Source organism: Pinus tabuliformis, chromosome J (genome assembly GCF_031772625.1).
Source record: "Pinus tabuliformis cultivar Carrire ecotype Pingquan chromosome J, CPIR1, whole genome shotgun sequence".
In the NCBI taxonomy this organism is placed as follows: Eukaryota; Viridiplantae; Streptophyta; class Pinopsida; order Pinales; family Pinaceae; genus Pinus; species Pinus tabuliformis.
Genome location: NC_142295.1, coordinates 254,209,359 through 254,222,804, shown reverse-complemented (window position 1 = coordinate 254,222,804; position 13,446 = coordinate 254,209,359). Strand labels below are relative to the sequence as shown.

Below are 13,446 nucleotides of genomic sequence, written 5' to 3'. Positions count from 1 at the left end.
CATTAATTATTATAAATTAATACTAATATTTATTATAATACTTCTTTTTGTAGTATTATTATTATTATTATTATATATTTATCAATATGTATATTAATATTTTTATTAATATTAAATCTATACCATTAACACTTTTGTGATTTTTTCAGCTACATTTAAAGATGTAGTTGTGTTAGTATATATTAAATTAAAGTCTATGACATATATCAACCATATTTAGTAATATAATTATGCTAGTTAAATATAAACTTGAATTTAATAATTTACATAATACTTTATAACAATAATTATAAAATTAAATTATCATATAAATGAGCACTCATTATTAGATTAATAGATTAGATGTATTGAATTTGGTTGATTGCAAAATTCTACGAATATTATTATTAGATTAAATGTATTGAATTTGGTTGATTGCAAAATTCTACGAATATTTTAGAATTTCATTCAGAGAACAAGTGAATTTGTTTGATTATTTGAATCTATCTATCAAATTTCAAAACATTAGCAGAAGTCTGCCATCTACATAAAAATGACAAATTAGATGAGCTCATGTCACTGGAAACTAACGCGCAAAAAGTTGCAGCAGGTGATTCATCGTTGGTCAAGAACAAAAATGTTGACCACTCTTTATTTCGACGGCCATCCATCATGGTTTTAAATACATTGTGACAAAGGTGGGTTGAATATTCAATAGACACGAGGATGCTAATCTCTTTTGAAATGGTCAGGTGCACGTCTCTAAGCCAGAGAAATTTCCTAAGAAGGGCGACCATCTTGAGTTTAGAAACTTCCAAAAAAACCCATCAAATCGTCTCAGCTTTAGAAGCTTCGTTATCACGGAACGGATCATCCGTTTTGGACTGTTCATACGCGCTTCGCGACAGGGCTGCTAGACTCGTGTGCTTCCAGGTATTTGCTAAAAACGAAGGTTATCCTCAGCATGGCGGGCGCCATTAATTTTGATTCTGGCGAAACTTAAACGTGTTTAAAATTAAATATGTGACACCGAACTATTCTGTCCAATCGGGAGGCACCTCTAAGAAGTTGAAGAAGTATAAAGTCTCTATGATTGTCCAGAACTGTTCAGCAGAGAATATTAATTGCCGTGTTACAGGAAGTGCATCTATATATATTTATGTTTGTATGTTTATTCAGGGTTCCAAATAATAGTGGAAGGAAAGAAATTAAAGGGTAATGCAATGGCAGTCATTCACAACGAGGTGAGGACTGTGATAGTCATCCTGCTCTTCGTTACGGTGGTTGGATTAATGTACATGGCGATTTTGAACAAAGCCCAAATGGCGTTAATCAATCCCATCGTCTTCAGCTCCATTTCGAACAAATTTGCTCATCTTTTAAAAAACAGAGGATCGGACAATGCTACAGATCATGTAAGTCTGCAATCTCTGAATACCTTTATAAGTTTATTGTAGCATAAACCCATATGTAAACACTAAGTAGAGACACCAATTTTCTTTTTTCCTTTTCTGAAATCCATGCTAGTAGATCCCAAAATACAGGTACAAATATGAATGTTTTTAGAATGCATACACTGATTGATATATATTAGAATTTGCACGTTGCTATTCTATTTTTTTCCATACAAGTAATGAATAAGTTTGCATCCGGCCTCTGTGACTTCCAACTATATTTTCGGACATACCTTGTGGTCAGCGGCATTTTCATGTGGCCGACGGAATACCGAAGAGATCTGCAGAGCACAATTGTTTTCCATGGTTTAGCGCTGTAATTAGGCTATCCAATTGCCATTCTTTGGTAAATTTGCAGAGCACAATGGTTTTCCATGGTTCAGCGATGTAATTAGGCTATCCAATTGCTATTCTTTGGTAATTTTGCAGTTTTGGTCTGTGAGATGGTCTTGATATTGCAGATTGAATAATATGTTGGAATCCAACCAGATTCAGGGAATATCTTGTAATTCAGTGATCAGCTGAGATGGTTAGAAGTCAAGAAGTCAATTATTTGACTTTTCTTCTTATAGTTGGATGCCTAGATATTTTCTGAATCTGTAATGGACATAAGTTTAGTATCTTCACAGTTGGATTCCTAGATATTTTCGGAATGGACATAAGTTCAGTATCTTCAAATCTTGTTTGTATTACCATGTAAGCAAATTTTTATCACTGTTTTTACTACCATGTCTGCAAATTGATCACACAAAATTTGATTCATTAGTAAAAGATATTTACATTTTTTGGACTAGCTACTAACTTAAAATAATTTGACACACAACTACACACTAAACTTGTCTATCACTTAACGACTTGACTCAACACTCAGTTAATTTACTCTCTAATTTTAGCCAACTCCTTCAAAAACATAAGTGATAAAAAACATCTTCATGGTTAAATTTACAGGCCACAGTACTAATGTACAGGTTTGTGTGCAGAATAAAAATATTTCGGAGCTAGAGTTAACACTGTCCAAGGTTGCAAACCAAAACAGAACGGTTATAATCACGTCACTGAACGCAGCATGGGCGCAGAATAATAGCATGATCGATCTCTTCTTGCAGAGTTTCCGAGAGGGCAACGAAACTGAACACTTGCTCAAGAATCTTCTCATCGTTGCTGTGGATGACAAGGCACTCCACCGCTGTAGACAGATTCACGAACATTGTTATCTGATGAAGACAGAGGGGGTCGATTTCTCAGCTGAGAAGTTGTTTATGAGTAAAGATTACTTGAAGATGATGTGGAGAAGGCTGCGCTTCTTTGGCCAAGTGCTGGAGGCAGGCTACAATTACGTTTTCTCTGTAAGTTTTACTGTGATTCACACAAACTTAAGTAGATTGTAAATTTTTGAAATATTTTGGAATTATATGTTAAATTAGCAATCAATATTTATGATATTATTGATCTATTAATGGGTGGCGTTGTATCTGTCTACAGCTGGATAATGTAATTTTATTTAGCTGTGGGCATATACAACCCCGCAGTGGCTAACCAGTTTGCTATAGGGTATTAAATGTCCAGAGAGATGCAGGCTGGATAACCGGATAACGCGTGAGCCCAGAGATTAAGGGTTAAATAAAAATTGAGAATTCGCATGTTATCGGGCTATCCAGCCTGCATCTCCCTAAACTTTTAATGCCCTATGACAGGCTGATTAAGCGCTGCCTATCAACACTGGGTATTAATGAGTTAGGTTAATGGTACAATAAATATTGGTTATTAGGTTAATTATTGAGCTTTTGTATAAATATTCTAGAAATCAACAAATAAAAGTAAAAATATTCCAGAAATCCACAATTACTGACCAAAATGTAACTCTACATCAGCATGAAAAGGTGGCATCCTAACATCTGTAATTATTCATTGGCTTGCAGGATACTGATATATTGTGGTTCCGGGATCCCTTCACAAGGTTCTCGCCAAGCGCAGACATGAATATCGCTTCAGACAATTACGACGGTCACCCACACGATCTCCACAACGCCCCCAATGGCGGCTTCATGTACGTGCGCTCGAACCCACGGACTATCAGCTTCTTCAAGTTCTGGTATGAATCGAAATCAACATATCCTGGAAAAAACGAGCAAGACGTATTAAACCTAATCAAATTCCCAGAGATCGCACGCCGAGGCCTTGAGGTCGTCTTCCTGGATACGAAATACTTCAGAGGGTACTGCCAGTGGAGCCAGGATTTGAGCCTTGTGTACACCATACACGCTAATTGCTGCAAAGGACTGAAGGCCAAGCTCAGTGATCTGCGAAACACACTCTCCGATTGGAAAAAGTACATAATGAATCCACCGCCCGGCCGTATTGTCATGAAGGATGTGCACTGGTCGCCTCCACGGGCATGCCGACACTCTTGGGGCCGATGATTGTAGAATATCAATTCTTTGTGTGCTGTTTCAGTATCATTCGTTGGGGGACCTCATTGCTTATGCAAAATTAATAAAAACCTTCCAGAAATATTTCCTCTGCTTGAGAATCCACCCTCAACTGTGTAAAATTACAGCAGAGACGGTTGTATGATTAGAGCACTGCAAATGCGTGTCTATTTTGTAATGTGCACTGCTCCTTAATTTCTATTTCATGATATGAAATCCATAAAGTGATGGAATTTCGTTAATAAAATTGCAGTGCGTTGCTTTGCTTTCGGTTAAAATTTTTGAAACTTCCTTGCACTGCTTCGAGTGTGGTCTAATATACATCCAAAGATGTTTGTGCTGTGTGGTGTAGCTGTAAAAATCTTTCATAACCCACAATATCCAAAACATGTTTGAGGAGTAAAAAAGATTCGTGTTAACCAAATCTACGTGGAGCTCGCTTTTCTTATAAACAGCAGTAAAATATTTTGGATCTCCAAAAACAATAGTAATTTGGGATCGCCTTGATTTAAAACAGTCCAGAGCATCCGGAAAAACAACCAATTTTACGAAATTACTATTCAGGGTTAATATTGCAACTGTACAATGCACTTAATCTTTATATATTGTATTAGTAACAATTACATTAATGTGTATATTTTTTATATATTTTGAACAAAAAAACATTATCAATATGTTTAAGACATATTTACTAATATATGTACAAACATATTAATATTATGAATACCATTGTTACTAATAACGAAAACCACATAATCATATATGACTGACCTTCATGAAATAGGCAGGAAATCTGATCCAAGTAGGAGTTCAGGAGAACGGGGGATAACGGACTTCCCTGTGGTAATCCCTTCGAACTATGAACAGGTAGGAGCCTGCTAGAGATATCATTCGTGGGAGGAATGGCCTGCAATAGATACAGCATTAGGGGCTCCATAATGTGGGAATCTTTACTGTATGAGCATATCATAGATATGGGAATACAACGAAATGAACAGTCCTATATGTAACCCATAAAAATAACTTTAAATGACTAATATCATATATTTATATTAAATATTAACAAAGTTAACCTAATTATTTGATTACTTATGAGTAAAGTTATATTGATATCGCATTATATTAATATAAATAATATTTTATATTAGAATGTGATAATATTTTATATAATTACTATTACAATTTTTTTCATTGATTATGGTTTATTGGTTGATAATGTTTAACCATAGTTTATTAGGGTTTATCATGTTTGAGTATATGTGGCTATGTTTGACCATGTTTAATCATAATTGACTATGGTTTATGTTGTTTGAACATGATCCATCATGTTTGTGAATGGCTAACTATAATAATTGATGGTATGACAACTCTTTAGTATGTTTGACTATTGCTAACCATGGTTGAACACATTTCACTATGGTTGAGTATGATTGACCATGTTTGAGTATGGTTAACTATGATTCTAGAAGAGTGATTATTGCTGGCTATGATTTGACATTGGTGAATCAATCTTTTACTATAATTAACATTCATTGATCATTGTTGACTTTGGTTGAGTATGCTTAAATATGTTTAATTATACTTGACCATGCTTGATAATAATTGAGCATGTTTGAAGGCCAGTTTATTTTATGCATTATCAACTTCCATTCACTAAGCTTGACTATAGTTGAAGTTGATCAACTATTGTTGAATATGGGTGAGCCTAGTTGACTATAATTGACATATTTTACTATGGTTGAGTGTGGCCTCCCATTTTTTACTATATTTGATTATGGTTAGCTTTAGTTAGCCATGTTTGGTTATAATTGGCCTTGTTTGGCTATGGTTGACAATTTCTAACTATGTTTGACCATTGTTGATTATTATTGACTATGTTTGACCATGGTTGATTATTTTTTCCATAAATTACTATGTTCAAGCATGAACATGGTTAACCATATTAACCAGGGATAACTACGGTAAATCACATTTGATCATGGTTTCTTATGTTTGATAATAGTTGATTATTTTGCATAATTATTGAGTTTAGTTCACGTATGCATAGTTGATTGTTGGGCTAATGGAAACAAAATCTATGTATGCACAGAACATTTTAGGACATTGTGTAAACAATGAATGTCGAAAATGAAACTAGTGCTTTTAAAGATTGTTATGTTGCATATGTTTTCTTTATGCCTTAGGTTTGGTATGTAAATGACGGTGTTCTTTGAAGCAAATTTTTATGATTCTATATTATAGGTATTTCTTATGCAACACTATATTTCCATAATTCTTAATGTTAATTTTATTTATTTTTAAAATTAGAAAAAGCTAGTGAAGTTTTCACGTTATGGGGTTTAGTGTTAGGGACAACTATGGGGGACTTAACATAATCATATATTTTTTAGTTTGTATTAGTGCCTTAGTTTGTACTGGCGCGATTATTTTGTAATTTCAAAATAGGTCATATAATCAAATGTTATAATATAAATAAGATAATTATGTTTTTTAGAAATGTGAAATCTCCACATAGAGATTTATAGGTGTGTTTTGTTTCTTTAGTTACCAATACATGGAGCATATACATAAATATGTTTGAAAATTAGGAAGTTGAAAAAATAGACGTGCTTTCATTTATGTTGACCAAACCAAGAGGGTTTTCAATCCAAACCTTGTAACAAGTTAGCCTTCTCATCCACCATGTAGTTGGAGAAGGGTGACTGTTGATGGGAAAAGTGTCTACTCAGAACGCCCCTATCCCACTAAGGTGTGACAGTGCCTTAGCAACAAACAAGGAAAACTACTTTCGTATTCTTCTTTATGAACTATAAATGAAGAGGAATAGGATGAACTAACCTGTGTCTTGCGCTAGTCCTTTGATCCAATCTCTCTCTCCTCTTTGAAAACTTCCAGCTACCTGCTCCTTCACTTGCCCAGCTTCACCAAGTTCCTACAAGATCACAGAAGAGGAAAACTACACAAAGACATGGATTTACATTCATAAATAGCTTAGGATCAGATTTAAGCTAAACATGCAAATATAAAAAAGCATCATTGATACACAAGCATGTAGGAGAAACTCAAATAGTTTTATTTATATAACAAGAAGGTCCAGGAGGAGTTACAACCGATGATTCCTGATCCAGCATCAACCCCCCAGCAAAGGAATACCCTCTTCACCTCCAACAAAGCATAAATCACACAATGCACTGATCTCTATCTCAAAACTAACAACAATTCTCTGCAAAATACAAAATTCCAGCCTTTGGATCTCTGGGATGAGGGATCCATATATAGATGTATGCAAAGAGGATGAGTCAGCTTATGATTTGACTTGTGGCCTCTCTATGTCAGTTCTTGCTTCCACTTGGAGACTGAGAGCCTCTTACTCATCCTTGGTCGAACTCAGTGAGGCAAGTGTCATTGACGAAGATTCTGGAAGCTTCCATTGTCTGTCCACCTCGCGGAATGACACTGCCATTTGTCATTTCCCACTCAGCGCACCCTGGTAGTGTATTTAGGTGCGTTGCAACGCACCTAGCTAGTGTACTGGGGTGCTATGCAATGCAGCTAGCTAGTGGAGCAGCTGAAATGATCCTGATTTGACTGGTTCTGAGCAGTTTCTGGTGGAGAACTTCTGGGAGAAGCTGTAATTGGTTGACCTTGTTCCTCTAGGGGTAGGAACAACACTTTTAGGGACTTAGGATCCCTTGGATTATGGACATTTCATGCTTAGAGTTGTAAGGCACAAAAATGTCTATAACAGTTGCCCCCTAAAGTATGAGGCCGTTTATCGGGTGAAATGCTTTATTAGGAGGATCCGAAGTTCTTTCAATGCTGGGAGGAGACCTGTAATAAGATACAATACAATACATTATCTTCATACTGTTTTCATGATCTAGCTGAGGCGGGCATTCCCATGCTCAGCTTTATAAATTCATTTTTATGTACACAGGACAGACAATCGTCTGATGGTAGACTGATGATTCTGATGAAGTCATCATCCTTTTGGTAGGATGATTATCTGTGCTGCAATGTTGTACATGTCAATGTTTTTATTTTTCCTGAATATATATCGCAGCCCGGATGGATGAAACTAGATCCGGGGTCTTCAATCTCGTTTGATCTTCACTCGAAGTACAAGTCGATCCATGTGAGAAATGTTTTGAAGTCGAACATGGAAAGACATTGCTTGATTACCAGTCGATGATGTAAACTGTTAACAAGCGCGAGAGGAATCACCGATAATGATGATTACCCTCAAGGTACTGCAGTACAATTCACGTGGTGTGAATAAAGGACTTGGCATCGAACACCACGCAAAATCTTTCGGTCGAAGGTCATTGATGTATACCTATCGTCGGAAGTGAAAAACTTGCCATTGAGGCATGCAAGCTTCAAAGTACTGAATGGGGTGTTCCTAGATCAACTTCTTGGATAATGAGCTGATGTCGACAAGAAGCGATCCGTCAAAGGAGGGCCTTGATGAATCCCACATCAATGACACGGAACGGAGCAAATGATTTTGATGGAGGTGAAAATGATTTGATGATATATGGTTCAGGATGGCGGTCATGAAGGAATGAAGTATAATGTATGGTAGTGGATGGAACATGGGTGACTTCTCTGGATGACTTCTCTTGAACATGTCGGAGACACTTATGTGATGGATCGGTAGCATTTACCCCAAATGTGGATGGTATGCCGTGACCATGGTGATATGACCGGTGAACGAAACAACCCAACCCGACTCAGGCACGGAGTGGAAGTGTCATGTTCAAGAGCGACTCGCTACCAATAAAGATTCTTTGAGTTTCTTCCCAATTTTTCCCCAGTCATTGCTGACCAGTACCTCTTTATTTTTGTCAAGCTTGAGGAGGATAACATATGCTTGTTCTATAATTTGCCCTTCGGGAAAACCCATCGCTATGTTTTAACGAGCCTAGCGATAGTGAAACTCGTTCTCGTCTAAAGACAAGTTTGTCGCTATTAATCTTTTTAACGAGTTTAACGACAAAGATAACTTGGTCCTTTTCATTTTTAGAGAGTCTGAAAAGGTACGTAAAGTTAACTCCAGAATTCCTTTTTCGTCATCTAATCCCTTAGGTCCGAAAAAGTATAAAACAATACAGAAGGGATGAATTTTCGATAGTTTTAACAAGCCGAACAAAACAAGCGCTCGATCTTTTTGTGCAATAATCCCTCAGGTCCAAAAAGATTAAAATCTAGAGGAGGGATAGCAGTTCTGATCGCTTTAACGAGCTGGAAGGCCAAAACTCGACAATATTTTCATATTTTATGAGTCAGTTGAAAAGAGCTTAAAGAAGACTCGTCTTTTGAGGAATGAGTGATAAAATGGGTAGCAGCTAATTCCAGGTAAGGGTTGGAATTTTCCAATCACGACAGTGTCACAAGGATGGCTAGTGAAATCACTCTTCGCAGTTGTTCCTCAAAATGGGTAAACAATCAAATGGAGGTGAATGATCGGCCAATGAAAAGTGGAGGTGATGGTGCAAACACGACCAAGGCTTTAATGGCTGATAATGCTACATTCACGGTGGTTATTTACTGGAGGATAGTTCATTTTTTAACGAGCTTAAACGCGGATTGAAACACTTGCTCGGTCTTATGTTTATTTTTTAACGAGCTTGAACTATGTGCTAAAACTGCTCAATCAGATGGTCTTGTTTTAATTTTTTACCACAAATAGCTTCGTCTTTCCAAAGATAGTACTGTATTTTCAACTGCTTCATCAAACTAGTCAGAAATGAACAACATTTTCTTGAAAATGAGATTAAAACTCTAATATTTTACTTTGAACTACATAAAAAGCAATTAAAAAGTGTTTTTACCTCTCATTTTACCATTTCATTTGAACTTGGTTTGTTGGAGCTTTGGAGGTGCCTTTTCCCCCTTGATTTTCATCAGCTGATTTCGGGAGATTCTGTGGACGATTCTCGGCGCCGTCTGGACCAGGTAGGAGCTAAACCCGATCTCTTTCATTTCATGGTTTCCTTTTTGCATTCTGTGCTTCATTCTCTACTTTTCTGAGCCCCTAGGGTTTGATGGGTTCGTTCTGCCATCAACGCACCCTGGGTACATCAAAACCTGCGCTGAATGTTGGCCAGTATGAAGGCAGTTTGACATTCAACGCAGGTGGAACACTGCTGCAGGTGCGTTGGGCACAGAAAAGGAATTTGTTGCACAGTTTTTGATGAAAATTTTTGCCTGTTTCTCATCAAAATCAGGATCTAACTCCTCTCTTGTTTGTTTTTCAGAGATCTCGGAGCAAGATGACCCTTACATGGCGAGAACGAGAACATGAAGAGGACATGATTGCCCTACATGATCCGGTTACAGTGAACGCGCTGCGGAACTGTGGCTTGCTGAAGTTCTTCCGCATCTCTACCATGAAACAGCAGATCAACCTACTGCAGTATTTGCTCGATGCTTGGGATCCTATCAATCAAGTTTTCCAAATTAGGGGCAAATCTATCCCCTTGACTGCAGTAGACATTTACTTCTTGACTGGCTTGTCGAGGCGGGGTGCCCCCATTTCTTTGTCAGGTTCGGCCCGAGGAAGTGACTCTGTGAGAGATTATGTCCACCAGTATTGCAGGGAAGGATCTCAGTCGAGTAAAGACGGCAAGATCATCATCCGTGATGTCACTGACAGGTCCCTTAGGTCTATCCTGTTTACTTTTGGTATGATGGTCGGTAGTGCATCTCTTCATGTAGCCAACAGATCCTATATGCAGCATGCCTTGGAATGCCTCCAACCGAAAATATTCAACTCGTGCGATGCAGTACTTCTTGTGATGAAAAATCAGTTGACCAAGATAAAGGACGGGAGGTTGAAGAACTTTGGGTTCGGTTCTATTTTGACCGCCTTTGCCTTGGAGAAGATACCACTGATGCAGCCGCAGTACATTGCACTCGACTTACCTTCTCCTACTGAACCACGTATGCAGAGATGGGTTGACCATATGTCTAGGCATGCTGGTCAGTCTCAGATTTCGTTTTCTGATACCTTCTTCAGGTGGTTTGATCGTCAGGAGATGGTTTATGCCGAGTATCCATATGCTGGCATGGACTTCCGGGGTGATCCAGATTTAGTACTGCCGAATGGCGAGCAGTGGGGCGCTATTGGTAATATCTTTGACCATATCACTGTTTACTATTTTTATTTATAATGTCCTAGTGCTTTATTCTATCAAGACTTTAATCAAACTCATGTGTACATGCAGATGTTGGTCCTGTTCATCTAGTAGTTCACCTGAGAGTGCCAGCCGTTGCCCTAGCAGGAGAGGCTGCCAGGAGGGTTATTCTTCGTGACCTTGATGTGGCCGAGACTCTCACAACTGTGCAGGAGCAGGTTGAGAGCCTTACTCTCGGTATTCCAGATGTGAGGATCGACGAGCTACCTTTGTAGTTACAGCGGAATACTACTGGTGTGCCTAGACGATGGACTCGTCTCTTATGCATGATCGCACAGGCTGTGACTTGCTATCACGAGCATCATTAGACTAGGGTGCCCCCTAACATTTTGAGTTTTTGGGTCATGTGACCGATTTTGTCTTGGTTACAGAACATTATATGTAAACCATAAATAGCTATATATATATATTTTGATTTTCGGGGTTTTATTCTGGTTGAGCTATATGATCCACATGTAAAACATTGATGATGTGTTTCTTTTTATAAATGTTGCAAATGTCTATCTAACACATAGTTTGCTAATGAGTCAATTAATGTGTTTAAGTTTCTGGAAATATGTTGGTATTGAATAATATCAAATTGTCTTTCCAAAATATTAACCCTTAGGAACATGCGATAAATAGCTGGGTTTCGGACGGAATATATACCATTGAGTTCTAGTATTATGAGTTGTGAGTCTAGCCTGACAATTAGCCGGCGTATACCATGAGTGATGGCATCAGAGAGAAGTTCTATCAACGCGCTATATTCAGTGATATTATTCATTGATCGACCAATACATACACCTCTGAAACTTACTAACTCGCCGTTTGGATCAAAAATGGCCCAGGCTGTGGAGGACAGGTTTCGCGAACTACGACTCGCTCCGTCAGCGTATCCAACACATGTCTCCAAAAGGTTTGACATCTGCAATAAATGTAAAAAGGTGGATTACTCGACCAAAACGAACACTTTAGCGAAAACAAAATACAACAAAAGCATATTGGTTACTATTTAAGCATAGTAACGCTTGAGGTACAACCCGTTACGAGGTTGCGCCAGTGGAACTCCATCATAATCCATTAACTCGTAGGCTCCTTTTGCTAACACATGTTTAACACTATAGGGGCCCATCCATAAAGACTTAAATTTACCTGCTCCCAATTTATCGGATTCTTGGTCGTAAAGCAGGACCAAGTCACATTTTGAGAAGACACGGGGTTTGACATTTTTGTTGAACTGCTCCTTGACTCATTTCTTATGGGCTTCGTTAGCCAAAGCGGCATCACAACAGGTTTCATCCAATTGGATTAATTCCAAGAAACGAGCCTCTTCTTCTGAAGTTCCGGGGAGGAGATCGATTGCGAGTTTAAGAGACGAGATTTCGCACTGGACTGGTAAGACTACTTCCAGGCCATATACCAGTTGGAAGGGTGTGAACCCGGTTGCATTCCTTACCAATGTTCGGTAAGCCCACAAGGCTGAGTACAGGATTAGGTGCCACCTTCTTTTGTGAACTCTGATCATCCTTGGCAACATATGCTTCAGGACCTTGTTGATCGCTTCAACTTGTCCGTTGGCTTGCGGATAATACAGAGTAGAGCTGTCGTGAGACAATCCTAGTTTGGCAGCTAATTCGAGCATCATGTGATTGCGAAAATGCGATCCATGATCTGTGACTATAGTCTGTGGTACGCCGAATCTGGCAACTACATGATTGAAAAATAAAAGGGCAATTGTTTCACCAGTATTATCTAATGTAGGCATCGCCTCGTCCTGTTTGGTAAAATAGTCAACTGCGACTATGATATACCCATGCCCCCCGGTCGAGGTGGGGTTACATGTTATGAAATCGATGCCCCATTTGGCGAACAGCCCAACAACAACTATTGGTTGTAGAGGTGTGGGCGGTTTTCTCATTTTGCTATAAAAAATTTGACAAGCATGGCAACTTCTGACTGCGGTTATGCAATCTTTGAGCATTGTTGGCCAGAAGTATCCTGCTCATAAGATTTTTTGTGCTGTAGCATATCCAAATTAATGCCCCCCACAGGCCCTTGAATGACACTCATTCAGGGCTTTTTCGGCCTCCTCATTGGTGAGGCACCTTCTCAGAACTGTATCGATACCACGACGGTAAAGTGTATCACCGACGATCATGTAGTCTTTTGCTTGGTATCAAATACGTTTTTATTCAGAGTGATACGTGTTAGACCTAAACTTTTGGGTTTGGAGATAAGTTATTATATCTCCATACCACTCATTTCTTGTAGATATCAGAAACAAATTTTCATCCACGATCGATTCTTCGGATGTTTCATCATTGGACGACGATGGGAGATTGCATAATAATTCTGCAAAAACTAGAGCTTGCTTTGATTTGGATTTTATGAATTCCAGATCAA

At 38.2% G+C, this 13,446-nt stretch overlaps 1 protein-coding gene across 1 annotated transcript; it reads left to right on the top strand.

Annotated features, from left to right (window-relative positions):
- Positions 1–1,040: 1,040 nt before the first annotated feature.
- Positions 1,041–4,153, top strand: LOC149226731 (uncharacterized protein At4g15970-like). Its single transcript, XM_089375360.1, has 3 exons — positions 1,041–1,394; positions 2,414–2,779; positions 3,353–4,153. The coding sequence occupies exons 1-3, from the start codon at positions 1,203–1,205 to the stop codon at positions 3,851–3,853; spliced, it is 1,059 nt and encodes a 352-aa protein (XP_089231486.1). The 5' UTR covers positions 1,041–1,202; the 3' UTR covers positions 3,854–4,153.
- Positions 4,154–13,446: the final 9,293 nt, after the last annotated feature.